Genomic DNA, 16,629 nt, shown 5'->3' with positions numbered 1-16,629 from the left:
GCGCCCGTGTTTCGTCAGCGCCCACTGTGCGATGGAGGCGCCCGGTGCCGGTGCCTGCGGTTATTCCCGATTCCGGTTTTGCTCCGGTGTGCTTTTAGCCCCGGCGGGGAGTCTGTTGTTAGAGTAAATTTTGGGAAATTTATTTTTCCCGGTCTTGTGTGTGTGTGAGTGTCGTTCTCTTTCGCTGAGTTGAGAGAAATTGATGTACAATAAATTTATTCACTGTTGCCCTGCGGGGGACGTCTACGGCCCTTGGTTTTTGGAAGGGGCCCCGCGCTTCGCTGTACCGGTTTATTGTTTTATTATTATTTTCTCTCGGATTTATTCGCTGAAATTTATCATCTGAACTCATACCCGCCGGACGGACGAATGGAAAGTCGCGGTGGAACGCTGGTGAAGGTAAAGTGGATGCGATCGTCTACAGTTGGATTGTTTGGGCCGTTCCCAACGCAGTTAGTAACGCAGCTGTGTTGCTTTCGGTATTTCTGCTGGTTCTTTTCCTTTTCTCCTTCAACTCGTCACCCCGCGGGCACGTTGGGTAACTTTTTTTCCCACCCGTTGCGTTTCGACTGTTAGTTTTACCCGAAAGAACGAACGCCAGATGCAGAAGCGCATTTTTCTTGCGTTTGCTTTTTGCCAAAGTATCACGACACCGAAACACCGCTCGAAGTGTTGTCATTGCCAAAGTGTGAAATAAATCGCTTCTGCTGCTTGAATTTATGTAGTTCCCACTTACTGAACTACAAGCTCCACTGTTTGCTGCAAGCTTTATTTATTTCCTTTTTTTCTAAAGCCACAATTACTTTCTCTAGTCCTTTTGGAATATTCGATTCTTAATAGGTCAATGTTTATTTTTAATCATTGACTTAACACTGGGCAAACATTGGCAATAAATTGGCTGCATAGGTTTTTTTTTTCAACAAGTTTCCAGCAGAAAAAAGGTTACAGATCTTTTTGTTTATTATTGATATTATTATCCTGTCAGCTCCTGTTTTCTTCTCACTGTGTTCCCACTGGTTTCTTTAAAACATATTCATAAAATGACTTACTTCAGCTTCGAGCAAGAATAAACATTCGTTAAGTATAACGGTACACTGTTCCATTAATAAAACAAGTAGTTAAATTATATAACTTTAATTTAGTTCTTTATCAATTAGTAGAGTTCTTTATTCTTTTTAAACTCGATTCCGTTAAAAAAATATGGTTTAGGAATGTTTATGACGTAGCTTCATTTTATTGCAACTCATCTTTCGAGTGATTCTTTCATCATCTTGGAAAAAGGATCAGCATTGGATAAATATAACAGTACATCCATAAAACAAGTTTCCGTTTGACATAACGATTGAGTTGTAGTGTTAGTTTCATGCTTTTGATCAGTTTTCGTGGTAAGGATGCAAGTGTTTAACTTAACTGTTTATTTTAACAATTTAGTTTCTTTTAAGCTTGAGTTCTTTATTCTTCTCAAGGTCGATTCCGTTAGTTTCCATTTATTGCAACGGTTCTCATATCTTTTGAGTGATTCAACCAGGATTCGTAACTAAACTCCTGGTTCCAGAATTAGGGGGAAATTATACTGGATTTGCAATTTCATTTAACATTGGATAAGTCTAACTATTCAGTGTTTTGCGGCATTCTTTCGTTTTTACTGTTGATATATATTCCATTTGTAAAAAAACCATTTCATCTTCCAAAGTGTTACATTTATCTACTCTGCAATTGCATTTGTATGATATTTGTACCAAATAATTTTAAATAACTGTAACCAATACAAATACTATCAATATTCTATCTCTGACTATCTATTAACGATTTCGAGTTGTGTGGATTGTTTCTAACGGTTGCTCATCTCTCCGGTTGTCCTCAGATTGCATCTTCTACGTTTCGCTGACCAAGGGCCCGCGAGGCGTCGGGCTGTCCGTATCCGGTGGCATCGATTCGGCGGCCTCGTACCCGGGACTGATCCGGATCAAGCGGATCTTTCCGCACCAGGCGGCGTGGGCTACCGGGCTGCTCCAGTCGGGCGACATCCTGCTCGAGGTGAACGGCTGTCCGCTCACGGGGCTCACGAACTTTGTAAGTAAATCTGACACCTCTCGCATGGTCTGGAAATTAAGTGCCATGTTTCACGCGTTCCTCCTTCCATTCCAGCAAGCCCTGGTGGTGCTCCGGAGTGCCGCGGACGAAATGACCCTCACCGTCGCGCGGCCGAAGGGTGACCAACACCTGCAGCTGTCACCCCAGACCGAACCGCCCAAGCCGCCTCTTCGGGTGACGCTCTCGAGCGAGTACTTCCCTCGGCCGCAGCCGGTAGCCCAGGAGTCACCGGTTTCGCTGACTGGGGTAAGTCCCTTCTCTCTCTCTCTTATGTTCCTCTTAAAGCTCAACTCTTCTTAACGCCTTGCAGGAGTTCGAGATAGTGCTGACCAAGCAGCAGGGCTCGCTGGGTTTCACGCTGAGCGACGAATCGGTGCACGGCCACTACGTGCGAATGCTGATGCGCGAGCCAGCGCTCACCGACGGCCGCATCCGGCCCGGTGACCGCATCCTCGAGGTCAACCATGTGCCGATCTCGTCGATGACGCACTCGGAAGCGGTGCTGTTCCTGCGCCGGGCGGCCGACGTCGTGCTGTTGCGGTTGTACCGCGATCCATCGTCGGCCGACTCCGATTCCCTCAGCTCGTCCCGCCCCGGTTCCGCCGACCGATGCGCACGCCCCAAGGTGTGTCTCCGGCCCGAGGCTCGCAGTCTCCTCTCAGCGCTTGCCGCCACCCGCCAACAACAGCAGCAGCAGCAACAATGCCAGCAACACACCACCGAACACTCCGATCCGGCAGCCAAAGCCGAAGACGCCAACTCCCGGCGACTGCGACGTGGGGGGCTTCCGGCCCATCGGCGCCCGCATGGCACCACCGGTGGCCAACAGAGCTGCAACTATCCCGACAGCTGCTCCGATGCGGCCTCCAACGCCAGCCAAGGTACGTGACGTCGCACCGCCATCTCACCACCGTTACAATTAGCTGGTGGTTGGGTCAATGCTCTAAAGCAGAGGTCGGCATACAGTTCCTGAAAAGGGCCAGTTGATTAAATACGATACCAAAAGCGCGGGCCGGATATCTTAAACCAGGGGTCGGCAAAGTACGGCCCGTAAGAAAATGTTAATGCTTCATACAAAAACCTATCTAAATTTTTACTGTATTTGTTCGTTGTCAAGATGCCAACTTTGTTTTTCAGAAAAAGGAAAATTTAAATTTCAAACAGTCTCATGGGTCTCGTCCAAAATCCAGAGGCAAAAACTTAGTTTTTAAATCCATTTAGATATAAGACTAGCAATATTGAACAAGTCATTTTCACTACTGAGAGTAAGCCGGTAAAACAAAGATATACTAAAATAATTTGAGTAGGGAATTATTTTAAAGTACAATTAAAGAAATTAATTAACAGCACAACTGATCAAAAAAAAATGTTAATATATCAAAATTCAACGAAAAGAAGTATGAAAATGTCCAAGAATGTTTAATGATACAATTTCTTATATTTTATCTTACCGCTCTTTCAAATGTTACTTTACCATTTAGAATGTTGATACTCTATTCAAAAGGGTTAAGGTAATCATCATTTACGGCAGGAGTCGGAACGCGCTTTCCAAAAGGGCCAGATGATTAAAGAGAAACCGAAAACGCGGCCCGGATACCTTAAACGATGATTTGATGTTTTCAAAGCAATACTAAACCCTTTTGAATCAACGGAACTGTCGGATTTTGGACGAGACTCACGACGCAACGATATTTTAGTATGATCAATAATAAAAATACGATGGATAAAATACGATACGATAGCAAAAAGTTAAGCCACCTGGTATTGAACAACTCGTTCATCAATTTTAATCTTCATTATGGTAAAAAAAAACTTGAATTTTATGGGTTTTTAGTATGAAGTACTTAAATGTTAGTACCAGCCGGATAAAATTAGTTGGCGACCCCTGTTATAAACAATAAGTTTAGTTACTGAATGTTATGTCTGTTGAGGGCAACATTTGAGAAGTGAAGCGAAAAAAGCGAGGGTTTAGGGTGAACAGTGTTACTTTTGTGTGCGTCTCTGTGTTTTATGAATGTTCACCAAACTGATCTGTTTCCTTCGCTCGCGTTCCACCAGATGACGAGCGGTACTACAGTGACTGGGAGCTGGATTATCTGCTCGCGGAGGAGTGCAGCGGCGAGGGGCAGCTTCTCGGCGACGGTGATGGCGACGGCTCGACAGGGGTGCCACTTTCGCGACCAACCTTCCTCGACCTGGACGCGTCGTGCGGTGGTGGTGGTGACGCGACCAGCACTCCCAACGCCCCCGACCGGGGAGAGGCGCCGGAAGCGGGCCGGGACTTCACCAGCCTGCCGTGCGAGACGTTCCTGGTCGCGTGCAAAACCGACCGGGACCTGCAGGCCGGCGAGGACGCGTACACCGATGCGATCTACGTGCAGCACTTCGCCCGCAAGTCCCCGCTCTACTCGTCCGTCAACGTGCCGGCAAGCAGCGGCCCGTCGGAGTTGGTCGACGCCGTACAGCAGGGAGGTAAGACGCCGGAGGCTTTGTAGATCGAATAGAGTGAAGTGTCGGGGATGAAGTTCAAACCCAAATATTTCACATTTTTGTCAATATCATATCGTATGGGATTAATATTTTGTACAGAAAGCTGCAAGAAATTTAAATTTTGTTCGTTTTTCTATAATTAGTTCGATTGCGTAGTTCTTTTTAATTCAAGTAAAGTGAACTTATAAATTACTCTTTAAAAAATTATAATTAACACGCTGAAAGTTGCAAGTGGGACCAAGTATCTGGTTTTAAGGTTAATTTTAGAACATTTTGAATTGATAACAATGAATTTTATTCCTCTATGATTGATGCCTAAAATTGTAACAAAATCAATGCAGCATCAATCTAACTACTCTAAAGGTTTCAAAATTAACAAATCCACAAAAAAATTGTTGCTTGGTACTATTAGTGAAAGACATGGTTGATATGGTTGGAATATCCCGAGATAATGGTTTCTGTCAGGTTTCAGACTTTCCTAACACGAATGTTGCTGCTCTACGACTACCCAATAGTTTCGAAGAATCCTTCTCAGAAACGGTACAGCCAATTTGAACTGAACAGTTCCGTAGTCTATGCTACGATTATTACGAAGAATGAGTACCGTAGATGTACCATATTTGGCGCGGTTAAGGAAATTCTGCATAACAAGTTGAATAACAAAAAAAATGTTCGGTCAAATCATACCATTTTTTGCACAGTGCTAGCCTAACTACCATAGAATATAAGAAAAATAAGTGAGAAACTCTAAAATTGTTATTTCTTCAAGTTTCAGAAACTCTTTGTGTGGCACATTATGTTCCTAACTTGGCGCATGGTTTTTGCAATGTTCCTTACTTGGCGCGATGTGTTCCTAATTTGGCGCACTTAAAACAAAATGGATGTAGTTCATTGAATTCAACAGCTATATTCAAAAGTCAACTTAAACCAATAGAAACACTTTTCAACAGCAATTTAAAAAACAATTTAGCTTTTTTTGCAGCGGACTTTGGCTTCTCTCGTGGAAATAAAACTATCTCATCGCAAACTTTTATAATCTTATTCATCAAAGCCTTCTATGATTCAAAAATATCTAGCAGCGCAAACAGTCATATTCTCCACGGTGAATAATTAGGAACACATGTGAGCCAAACTTGGCGCAAAATTGTTCGCTTCAAAATTAGCATAAAAATCTCAAAAAGCACCGAATCTAACCACGATTCATTGAAAATACTTACTTTTTAACAGTTTCTGATAAATAAAATCCCTAATAATTTTTCCTTTGCGTATAAATTATTGGAAACAGTTGAACCCACTCCTAAGCAGCGTTGCTAACGCGAGTAAAAATTGGCGCACTTGTGAGATAGATTTTTTCATTTAATTATATATACATTCAATAACTAAAAACCAATAACATGTTTTGATGCGGATGTATTGTACAAACATAAACAAATATTTAACTCCATATTTTAGGCTGAAATTATTTGGAAATAGTCTAATATCGAAGAAAATATTAGAAAGTGCGCCAAGTTTGGACCCGCGCCAAGTATGGTGCTTCTACGGTAATAACATTTTTTGTAAAAATATTGCCAATTATTTGTAAACTATCATAAAACCTACCAGGAACGTACCTTTTTGCACACTGTTTTTGTTTGCTCAACTACTTTGAACGACTACAAATCCAGAGCTCTGTTTGTCAGCTTTCCTTTGTATTTCTTACAACACGTGGTTTAATCTGTCAATATGGAGGCGCCCAGTTGTTGGTAGACGGAAAGTTCGGCGCTTGATTGCAGCAAATCTTCTCAATAATAGCAATAAAAATATGATTTACAATTTGTCATTCTGACATTAGATTAAATACTAAAATTTTAAAAATTTCAAACGTATTTATCAGTTGTGCAAAAGTTTGCGCTATTTTTATTTTTAGCTACAATTAAATCAAACTGCACATAGTTTTGAAACTTGATAAAATACTTTTCAAAATGTGTAGCAGAAATGAAATTTTGCATGGCTTGACGAAGATAGCTATAAAACCGACCAGTGAGTCTAAAAGCATTGTTAACTTAAATGGTCTTTGAATATGTCGTTAAGTCCGTCTTAAAACCTTCCCTTAAAACCATATCCACTTAGGAGGAATTATTAAAACTGTAGACTGCCATTGAAGTGCCATTTTGATGTCATAAAAAGTGAAGAAAACTTAAATGAAGTGGTTATTGGAATCGAAAAAACAAACATAAAACAAAACAAATATGAAAACAAATCATATCGAAGTATGTGATGCAGAAGAACTGATCAATCACCCATTATCAGATGCAAAACCTAAAATTCTGGAGGAAATAACATGATGTAGCAGAAGAGCAGTAGTAAAATGTACTACCAGTTTTAGAGGGGTTCTAACAATATTTGTTTCATCCTAAACGATCTGAAAACGTTGAAGGACTTAAGCTATTGGAATCCATTTTTAATGACATAATTATTCATTTTTTGTTTCAAGTATGGTTCAGCCAAAATTATATAGACATCAATCATTCCATTTATATACGAAAATGGAATTTTACGAAATCCTACCAAACGTTTTTTGTATCATGAAATACTCGTACAGTGTTAGCGTTTATATATGAATAAGAGTAAATTTGGGTCATATTATAAATGTATAATTATTTCGCAAAGTGTTTGCAACTCCTTATTTTTTACATTAATATGGTACGTCATCATATTTCGAAGTACAATATTATATTTTGTCTATGATATTTTCTTGGCATTCTTTTGCATTTCTAAATAACAACAAATTGTATCTGAATTTGTGTGACCTTACTCATAACTTTGTTGTTAACGTATGGTTTTCTTGTGTACTTAAAGAGATTCTTCTGGCTTGGTTAAGTTCTCACGATAAGACTATTTAAGTCTAGAAATGATTTTGTTGTTCTGTAGAGTGGGCTCCCTTATACACTTGAATTGATTTTATTGGAGGTTTTATGACATCATTTAAGAATTTATTTTTACTCTCGAGGTGTGACTTAATGATTTAGATTGAATTTTGTCCTGGTATCTCAATAATGTTTGTTTCGTTGTGGTTGCCGTAGGAAAGCAAAGCCTGCTGAAATGGTACGGCGCAAGCATGCTGGACGGAGAGGACGGCGGTGGCGGTGGTGGACTGCAGCCGAACCACGATGCGACCCGGGCCCAATCCGTGACGCCGGATCTGACCGTCGCGTCGGAAACGCCGAGCTGCAGCTTGGGGGCCACCCGCTCCACCACACCCACCACCGAGATCGAACTGTACGAGCACTACGCGGCCCTTGCCCTTGGCCGGGACACTGAGGGATGCGAGGTAAGCTTGCGCACTTGATAAAAGTTCCAGTGGTTCTTAAAATGCGCGTTTTTCTCACCCGCGTTGCAGATTTTCACCGCCGACCTGCACAAAGGATGGAACAGTCGGCTCGGTTTCAGCCTCAAGTCGGAGCCGGACGGAAGCGGACGGGCCCGGACGGTGATCAGTGCCATCCATCCCGACAGCGTGGCCTCCCGAAACGGACGGCTGCGTGTCGGCGATGTGTTGCTATCGGTAAGCCTCTAACTATGCGCGATCTCACTTCAACTAACTTTAAGTCCAATCCGTTTGAATGCTTATAATACTCGGGTCTCTTGACGCAAAATGCAAGCATTTCCTTGTTTAAACCTTCCCTTACTAAGATCAATACAATACATAAGTATTCTATCTGAGGAAAAAGGAATGCCCTTACACCATTTCGGATTTAGTTTTAAGTAAAATGATATTCTTTTAATATTTTATTTTTATTATTCCACAAATTTAAAAACCATTTCAAGTTAAAAGGCCATTAATTTACAGTTACTTTATTGTTTGACTTATATCACAGGAATTCTCATCTTTTTACATAGAAAGTAGAGTAACATACACCATCGGAAAAACGAAAATCGTTTATAAATGATAGCCTTCAATCTGAGAAAATTGATGCCCTTACACGATTTCGGAATTAGTTTATTTTTTTAAATATATTTAATTGTACTGAAAAGGGGTTTCAATTTGTATTACTTATTTTCTAAAAAAAAACTTTAATTATTTTCCCAACTTTTCTTTTTCTGTTCCACAAATTTTAAAACATTTTCCAATTAAATGGCCAGTTAAATTTACAGTTACGTTATTGTTTTACTTATATAATAGGAATTTAAATATTTTACATACAAAATAGAGTAACATACACAATCTAAAAATAGAAAATGGTATATAAATGATCAATCTTCAGCCTGCAATCTGAAGAAAAGGATAGATTTTTTTTCAATATATTTAATTGTACTGAAAAGGATTTTCCATTTACACTACTTGTTTTCTAAAAAAAGTTTAATGATTTCCAAATATTTTTCAATCATTTTCTGTTCTACACATCTTAAAACCATTTCATGTTAAGAGGCCATTAATTTACAGTTACGTTATTCTTTGTTTCACTTATATAATAGGAATACCTATTTTTCACATACAAAGAAGAGTAACATACACCATCGAAAAATTTAACAAATTGGGTATAAACGATAGCTTTTTAAACATTTCAAACCTAAAAGTTTGTTTGGCTTTTCCGTAATATTAACCCTATTAAATGAATATTGTATGAAAACTACTAGTCTATTTTGTGTCAGTCGAATGTGGTTGGAATAGTTATTAGTTTCATATTCATCACTCTAATTGCATTATTTAATTTGGCACACTATTGACAAGATTTTGAGTTGTGGATTCTTCGTTATTTTCCCGGTCATGAAAACTATCGCTTCCAAGTTCTTTTTACAATTTCAATGTCAAGTTTATTGATTTATTCGGCCCTATAACCTGTATACATTTTATAAATTGTCTTAAAAACCTAACGCAGACATATTTCAATCCCAAGCTGGAACTAACCAATTTAATCGACGCTTTATCGATTCTGCATAAAACAACACGTATAGTTGAACTAATATACATGTAACACACTGATATTTTATTAACATATAAATAATATAATGCAGCATTGAGCAAAAATCTATCATTTTCGCCTTTTCACCCATCCCAAACAGGTAAACGAGGATTCGGTCGAGTCGATGCCGACGGCGCAGGTGATCGAGCTGCTGCGCAATGCGCGCGGTTCCATCTTCCTGGTGCTGATGCGACCTGCGGGCGGCGGAGAGGAGGGCGATCCGGCGGCCGGCAAGCTGCAACCGACGCCCGAAGAGCCGGAGGACGAGCTCGACGTCGAGGACGCGTTCCGTTTGGTGGAGGAGCTGAACCGAACGCTGCCGGAGGGCGCCTCCGACGGTGTTGCCGACGGTTTGGAGTGAGTGGACACACTCCACGACCAAGCTCGCTTTCCAGTCCGTTGAATGTAAATCACTATTTAGTTGCTTCAAACAGTTCCAAATGAGAGAGAGATTCCAGGTGTCAGTGTTGTGTAAGGGAAGAGTCGTTTGCCGAGGTAAACAATTAACTGCAAGAGGAAACATACAAAATAAGAACGCAGTGATAGGAAGGGGAATGGGAATTGATTCTTTTTTAAGGTAGATAGCAGGATGGCTCAGTCGCAGCATCCCGAAGCATAGCTTCATTTCCAAAGAGATATAAGCAGAGTAAGACAGCCGGAGCAAAAGGTAGAGCTTAAAGGTTAAAAGCAAACAACGCTGAAACGCGTTGACGAATGAATATATCAGAACCGGGCGAAGGTGGGTCCACCATTTGCAATGCGAAGCAGGCGAAGAGAATGGACGCTAGGGAAGGGAAGGGAAAAAAAATGGTGGACACAAACTCAACAATTATGTATCCATTTCCGTAATATACCGCTCGTCACCTGTATCGTATCCCGTCGCTCCACCATTCTGTCATGGAGCTGTTAGGGATTAGTGAATCACCCAACTCCTCCTTCTCACACCTCCCGTTGTTGTTCCTTTCATCCTTTCCAGTGTCCCACTCCAAACCAACCGAATGCGAAACGAACACGCAAGACAAGATAAACATAGCCGTTTTTTACCCTCAACCGTAGGAAAATTTTTAATGTTGTTAGTGTAGCGGAAAATGGGAAGAGACAAATATTAAATTTCAAGTGGGAGTACAAAGAGCGTCTGGCGCGTCAACTACAAAATATATAGCAACACAAGGAAAAGCAACAGTCGTTCCAGTTCGGGCGTGGGGGAAATAAAAAAAGGAGGTAAAGACCCGTTCATGTCCTTTGCTCGAAAGGGTTTTTGAGGGTTTTTGCAGCGCCCCAAAGAGTCACTACCCTTAACTGGTACATTCTAAGTGATCGGTCCACGCCAACACGCACAGAAATGGGCCACTGTGTTATTGCATTCATATGTGTAGGTAACTGTGAGTGTGTGTGTGTAAGTGTGGAGGGAACTTGGAAACAATAAAACAACAAACAAATTAACGACAAATGATGCACACTTTTGGCCTAGCGAAACTCCTAGAGCGAGGATACATCTCTACCGTCAAGGCTTTTCCTGCTGTGGACCCTCTTTTTTGCCGAAACCCCCCTGGTCGGGCCCCCAATCACCACTTCGGCATCCCCCCACCACCCGCCATACACTCCCACCAAAGAAGAATAATGTGAATGTGAATGTTCCCAAAAACAGAAAACAATGAAACAATATTCCAAAAGAAAACGTGGGAAAGTAGGGTAAAGCTTGGGAAACGGGAAGCGAACCGGGTAGGAGTAATGAAAAACGAAAGCAAAAACCCGGTGCAAATGGAAACGAACGGAAGAAATTAAAGACATTAAAACAAAACACAAACGAGCACTTGTTTATTATGTACTGCAATATCTTTATTCAATCGTGTTGTTGAAGTCAAGATGTTAAGAAGATGCACATGCGAGGCATACCTTTCTTGATGCTAAGATAAGTTTCAGGTAAGTTTGTTTTAGCACATTTGGTTTCTACTCGTACTGCGATTTATATATTTCTTAAAGAATTGAATATATACTATTATTTAAAAGGTTAAATATTCCATTTATTTTAAACAAATATTGAATTCTGATCCAAGAATATAAATGTTTCAACACATACAATATTTTACATCAGATGTAAAAGGTCAATTACATTTGCGGTATTTGTAGATTTTACAGTAATCACTTTCCAAACGATGAGTAAAGTTACTTCTGTAAAATCTCCTTATACATATCATAAACGATTGAAAAATAAAGTAATCCAACAATGAAAGGTTTTTTTTTTAAATTCGTTTGCAGTTTAAAATACGTATGTTCGAGCTTTGTTGCTCGAAAGCTATGTTATAAAGCTTTTTCGTTGTGAAGCTGCGTCGACCATTGGAGCTTGCTAAGCAACGTTAAGCTTACGTGAAGGTACAACCCATTGCTTCAAGTGCTTCAAGTAACTTCTTCTTCTTCTTCTTGGCGTAACGACCTCTCGGTCATGCCTACCCCGTTAAGGGCTTACGAGACTTGTTTCCCAAGTAACATGTTCGGTAATTACTCAAAACAATGCTTTAATCTTAATGTCTACAACCAAACAACTCAACTGATCAACAAAGCAAGCACCCGGACTTTACATCCTTACTTTACCCGGGTATTTTACATCCGGAACTGAAACCAACAGAATTTATTTTCAAAATTCTGTTCCTTTGAAACAGCTTATACGATTATACAACTACTACAATAAATACATAGAATATTAAAGTATCCAAAAATATTGAGCAAGAAAGTATGTTTGAAAAAGAAAACAAAAAAAAAGAAAAAAATGCCTTACGCGAACTTGTTTATTATACTGTACAAGCTTCTCTGTAGAATGAACAATCGTACAGTTGTTTGCTGAAATGTAAATTGGTTTTGCTAAAAACAAATGAAACAATCATGGTTGAAACGAAGATTTTGAAGATTTCTGATACAATGTAATAACACCACAATTTAATTTTCCTTCGCCTCTTTCGTACCACGTGATCGAAAATGTCTGAAATGCTGAAATTGAATCAAAATATTACACGTTTTGTTTATTTCGGATTTACTCTTATATTTATCATACATCATCAAACTTATGTGAACTTTTCTTTCTTTCTAAACTGAAACTAAATTTCCTCTTGATGACTATGTTACTATGTGTGTATATTTTACTGGGCGTCAAAAATGTGATAAATTTATACTCTTCGGATGCCTTCCGGAGGTTTCGGTTTGCCCCGAACCGAACGTTGTACTCCTGTCGTTTCCAGCTCTTGCTTTCATTTGCCTTCACGTGTTCGCTGGTTTTTCGCGTGTACTAAGACGTCCCCGTCCCATCCTCCATCTGCACCTGGTACTAGCTCGCTGCCTAAAGGGGGACTACCCAACTGGGTGTGGGTTTCGGGGCGGTGAGAGTTTGTGTTGTGGAGTGATGTGCGAGGTGTGACTGCTACCTGCCATTGCCATTGCGGAGCTCTAGAATGCCTTCTTGGCCGGCTCCGGGAATGCCTCGCGGGCCGGTATGAAGCTCAGCATCATGATGTGCCGGGCGTACGCCTTCGTGGTGCGGAACAGCGCGTCCGTACCGTGCAACCGATCCAGCACTCCCAGCACACCGAAGCACTGGTTGAACCTGCGTAACGGGAAGGTGGAGAAATTGTCATCAGGTGACAGAGTACCCTGGAGTGAGTTCAATCTTACTACTGAATTGATTTATTTAAAACCTCAAGAATAGTTTTTGTGACTCCTATTTCATATGGACTCTTAACATGGACTCGAACTCCAAAAGAGTGAGTCAGTAGATAACTGAGTTACTAGTCACCAAAGCTACTCGAGTTCTAAGGAAGGATTTGAATCCAAAATGGAGATTCGAATCCAAAATAGTGAGGAAAAGAGTTACTAATCGCTAAAGAGATTTGAATTCGTACAAGAAATTGAGTCTCAATTAGGGACTCGATTCTCAATCAGGGATTTGAATCTCAAACAAGGACAGGGACAGAGAGCCCATGAGTGTAATATAAAGTGTAAATAAACTTGAGAGAAAGTGTTCAAATGAAGTTTTTTTTTCATTTGGTTGGGAGTCCAATCGCTGTTTAGGATTAAATTCCATATTACAGATACAACTCTCTGTGGTGCCTAGTGACTCTTTTACTCACTCTTGGGATTCGAATCTTCTACTTGGGATCCAAATCTCTACTTAGGATCAAGGATACAGGAATGAACTTGCTTCAAGAGTTGGAACAGCCACAGTATCTTTCATTTCTCGATAGTATTGAGTCCAAAAATTTCGTTTGGAGATTCATTAATCTTTTAACGAGAGATTCGTGAATTCTAAAGATTTAAAAAATGGGATGAGACGCTTCAAGGAAGGAATCTTGATGATTCGTGAATGATTCATAAAAGATTCCTGAATGTTCATGAAAGTTTTGAAAGATCATCATCATCATTCATCAATGTTGTATGATTCGAATCCCAGAAGATTCATGAACCAATCTGAATGAATCTTAGGTGAAAGATTCGTCTGAATGAAACTCACGTAAAGATTCATAAGGCACAACACTATTTTTATTATGTTGGCTATTAAAATTCCAAGATGGCGTGCAAATCGACTCAATCTTGGGAGGAACCTTGTTAGGGATTCAAATCGCTGTGGGGACTAATGACTCATGTTTCGAGTTTTGAATAAAAAAAGAGTAGCTAAAAGATTCGACTCATCGTGACGATTCGGGAGTGCGATTCAAATCTCTAAAAAGAGTTGCTATGCTCAACACTTACTTGAGATGATGAAAGTCGTGCGCCTCGGGACTGGGAAAGAACGGCAGGTGGTAGCCGGAGTGCGCGTTCAGGGTCGAGAGGATGACGAGCGTGAACCAGAGCCAGGCGACGGCGACGTGGCTGCCGAGCATGAAGATGCCGAGGAACGGCGGCACCAGGTTGCTGAACACGTGCTCGACCGGGTGGCAGTAGATGGCGGTGATGGCGATCGGGGCCGTCCACTCGTGGTGCCGCTTGTGGATGTGCCGGTAGAGGTGGCGGCTGTGCAGCAGCCGGTGCGCGTAGTAGAAGCCGATCTCCTCGATGAAGATGCAGAAGGACAGCTCGGCCAGCACCCAGTGGAAGGTGGGCAGCTCGCGCAGGTCGGTCAGGCCGCGGAAGCGCATCGCCTGGTACATGCAGTACGCCATCGGGACGCCCACCACGGTCTGGTTCATCAGCACCGTCGCGATGACCTTGGCGAGCCGGCGCCGGTCGACCGGCTCGTTCGTGCCCGGCTGCATCTTGTACCGCCGGATGATGGTCGGCCGGCAGCTGACGTCGAACAGGGTGTAGATGCCACCGAACAGCCAGTACACGGCCATGGTGAAGATGGTCGTGTTCAGCACCCACAGCCGGGCCGGGTCGTCGCCGGTGAAGTCGATGAACCGGTCCCATTGCGACTGCCAGAAGTCGCCCGACGCACCCCAGAACCGCTGCAGATGCCTGCACACCAAAACGGACAGAGTTACTATCACCCCCTAGCATAGCAGAAGGGTCAGTTGTGGGTCCTAGATCTCTGCACTCATTCCTTTCTGCTTTAGCACAGCTAAAAACTAAGCTTTTCTGACCTACAGAGACTCTGGATCTACGCGAGTAGGTGGCAGATGTCTCATACAACCTTAAAGCTTCTTGATCTACGGTATTCTGAAATCCTCAGATGTAACAGAATATCTCACTTCTTTTTTCTACCCATGGAAAAACCAAGAACAAAACTTTTCGGACCTGTAGGTCGGAAAGGGTACTTCCCCCCGTGTCCTTTGGTTACTTGTATTCCAAGTAGAGACAAGTGAGTTGTAGAAGTCTCTATTCTGAACCTGAAATCCTCATATTTCACAGGTACACTCATCCTACCAAAACATTGCTATGAGGTTCTATTTTCTGCCAATGGAAAATATTAGGAACTAAACCTTTCTTACCTACCGATCAGAAGGGGTACATATCTCCTTGGAGATATTCATCTTGTAACGTTGAAAAAGAGTATGGAGTATTAAAACTTTGACTCAGCTTACTGTCGCAACTCCAAGTAGAGGCAAGTGAGCAGCAGAAGTCTCCATGCTGAACCGTACAACCTTGAGGGGCGTGATATTTTCTCTCAAACATTTGCAATGATTCCCTACCTTCTGCCTACAGCCACGCCAAGAACTAAGCCTTGCTTGCTTCAGAATACCTGTTGTATAATGGAGATACTTCTATTACTCTAAGTAATAGTAGTTACGTATCTCAGAAGTCTCTGTTCTGGCGCCGTAGAATTTTGAGGTTCTATGGTCGAAGGTCAAAAAGGTCCAGAGTCTCTTATAAAAATATTGTGAACCATTCGATCATTGGCTCTGCTTACTTTTGCTACTCTCAGTGAATTGACCCACCTTTTGGTGAGTTCAAAATATGTAGGTTTATGAATAACTCTGGTAGAGGGAGCTCAGAGAGCTCTTAAAAGAACAGTTCTTATCATTTAATGTTTTGGACTACCGCATATCAGGTAGGACCAAGCAGAGTTCCTAATGTTTCCGCAGTATTCCTCTTACCAGAATGACGTACTGTGTACTCATCTAGACAGGCTGACCTTTAACCTTGCCCAACCGATATGTGTCGTGCGTGTTTTCAACTCTCACCATGTCAGCGTGTTGCGGAACGCGGCAAACCCAATCAGAAAGAAGCTGACGATCACCAGGAAGCTGTACAGCGACGATAGCAGCCGTGGATTCTGCGATTCAATCGACGACGACGTCGCAGTAGGAGCCGCCACGGACATCTTCCGCTGCGTCCGTTCCGAGTCCGCTGGTTCCTCCGACGGTCCCGGTGTCGCCCCGGGCTCCACGCAGACGTTGCCAGCGTCCATGTCCATCTTAGATCCGGTATTTTTTTTTTTTTTGTGTAGTGCGCAAAACAAATTCAAACGAACCAAACGATGAAGTAAAAGACCCGCCCCGAAAACCGGCTGATAAGAACGTTTGATAGAGAGTTTGCGAAGGAGTCGTCGACCGGGAATCGACACGCGTCATCAAATCGCCTTGCCCACTATCGCAGGACCTCCGCTCGTGTGTTTGTGTATTTGTTTTGATGTTGCCGCGTTGTTTATTTTCTTGGCACACCTGTGTGTACCGCT

General features: G+C 41.9%; 2 protein-coding genes across 2 annotated transcripts in view; one reads left to right on the top strand and one right to left on the bottom strand.

Annotated features, from left to right (window-relative positions):
• The window catches only part of LOC131291066 (uncharacterized), a 47,162-nt gene extending 37,205 nt beyond the window's left edge, over positions 1-9,957 (top strand). The window contains exons 5-11 of the mRNA XM_058320254.1: positions 1,865-2,073; positions 2,149-2,340; positions 2,405-2,975; positions 4,153-4,566; positions 7,647-7,894; positions 7,964-8,128; positions 9,628-9,957. Coding sequence (XP_058176237.1) covers positions 1,865-2,073; positions 2,149-2,340; positions 2,405-2,975; positions 4,153-4,566; positions 7,647-7,894; positions 7,964-8,128; positions 9,628-9,888 — 2,060 coding nt within the window. The 3' untranslated portion in view covers positions 9,889-9,957. The remainder of the gene's footprint in view (positions 1-1,864; positions 2,074-2,148; positions 2,341-2,404; positions 2,976-4,152; positions 4,567-7,646; positions 7,895-7,963; positions 8,129-9,627) is intronic.
• Positions 9,958-12,911: 2,954 nt separating this feature from the next.
• Positions 12,912-16,368, bottom strand: LOC131291064 (fatty acid hydroxylase domain-containing protein 2). The gene is made up of 3 exons (XM_058320253.1): positions 16,136-16,368; positions 14,265-14,969; positions 12,912-13,122 (listed from the first exon to the last, which is right to left on the bottom strand). Exons 1-3 carry the CDS (start codon positions 16,366-16,368, stop codon positions 12,966-12,968), a joined length of 1,095 nt encoding a protein of 364 aa, XP_058176236.1. The 3' UTR covers positions 12,912-12,965.
• Positions 16,369-16,629: the final 261 nt, after the last annotated feature.

Source organism: Anopheles ziemanni, chromosome X (assembly GCF_943734765.1).
Source record: "Anopheles ziemanni chromosome X, idAnoZiCoDA_A2_x.2, whole genome shotgun sequence".
NCBI classification, from domain to species: Eukaryota; Metazoa; Arthropoda; class Insecta; order Diptera; family Culicidae; genus Anopheles; species Anopheles ziemanni.
The sequence above is the reverse complement of the archived record's forward strand: the minus strand, read 5'-3'. Positions and strand labels throughout refer to the sequence as shown.

Bases quoted from the DNA above. Each gene is read 5' to 3' on its own strand.
- LOC131291064 (XM_058320253.1), bottom strand. From the start codon at position 16,368: ATGGACATGGACGCTGGCAACGTCTGCGTGGAGCCCGGGGCGACACCG. The intron at 14,970-16,135 runs GTGAGAGTTGAA...TTTGGTGTGCAG, and splicing joins TTCCGCAACACGCTGACATG to GCATCTGCAGCGGTTCTGGG. The intron at 13,123-14,264 runs GTAAGTGTTGAG...CCCGTTACGCAG, and splicing joins CACGACTTTCATCATCTCAA to GTTCAACCAGTGCTTCGGTG.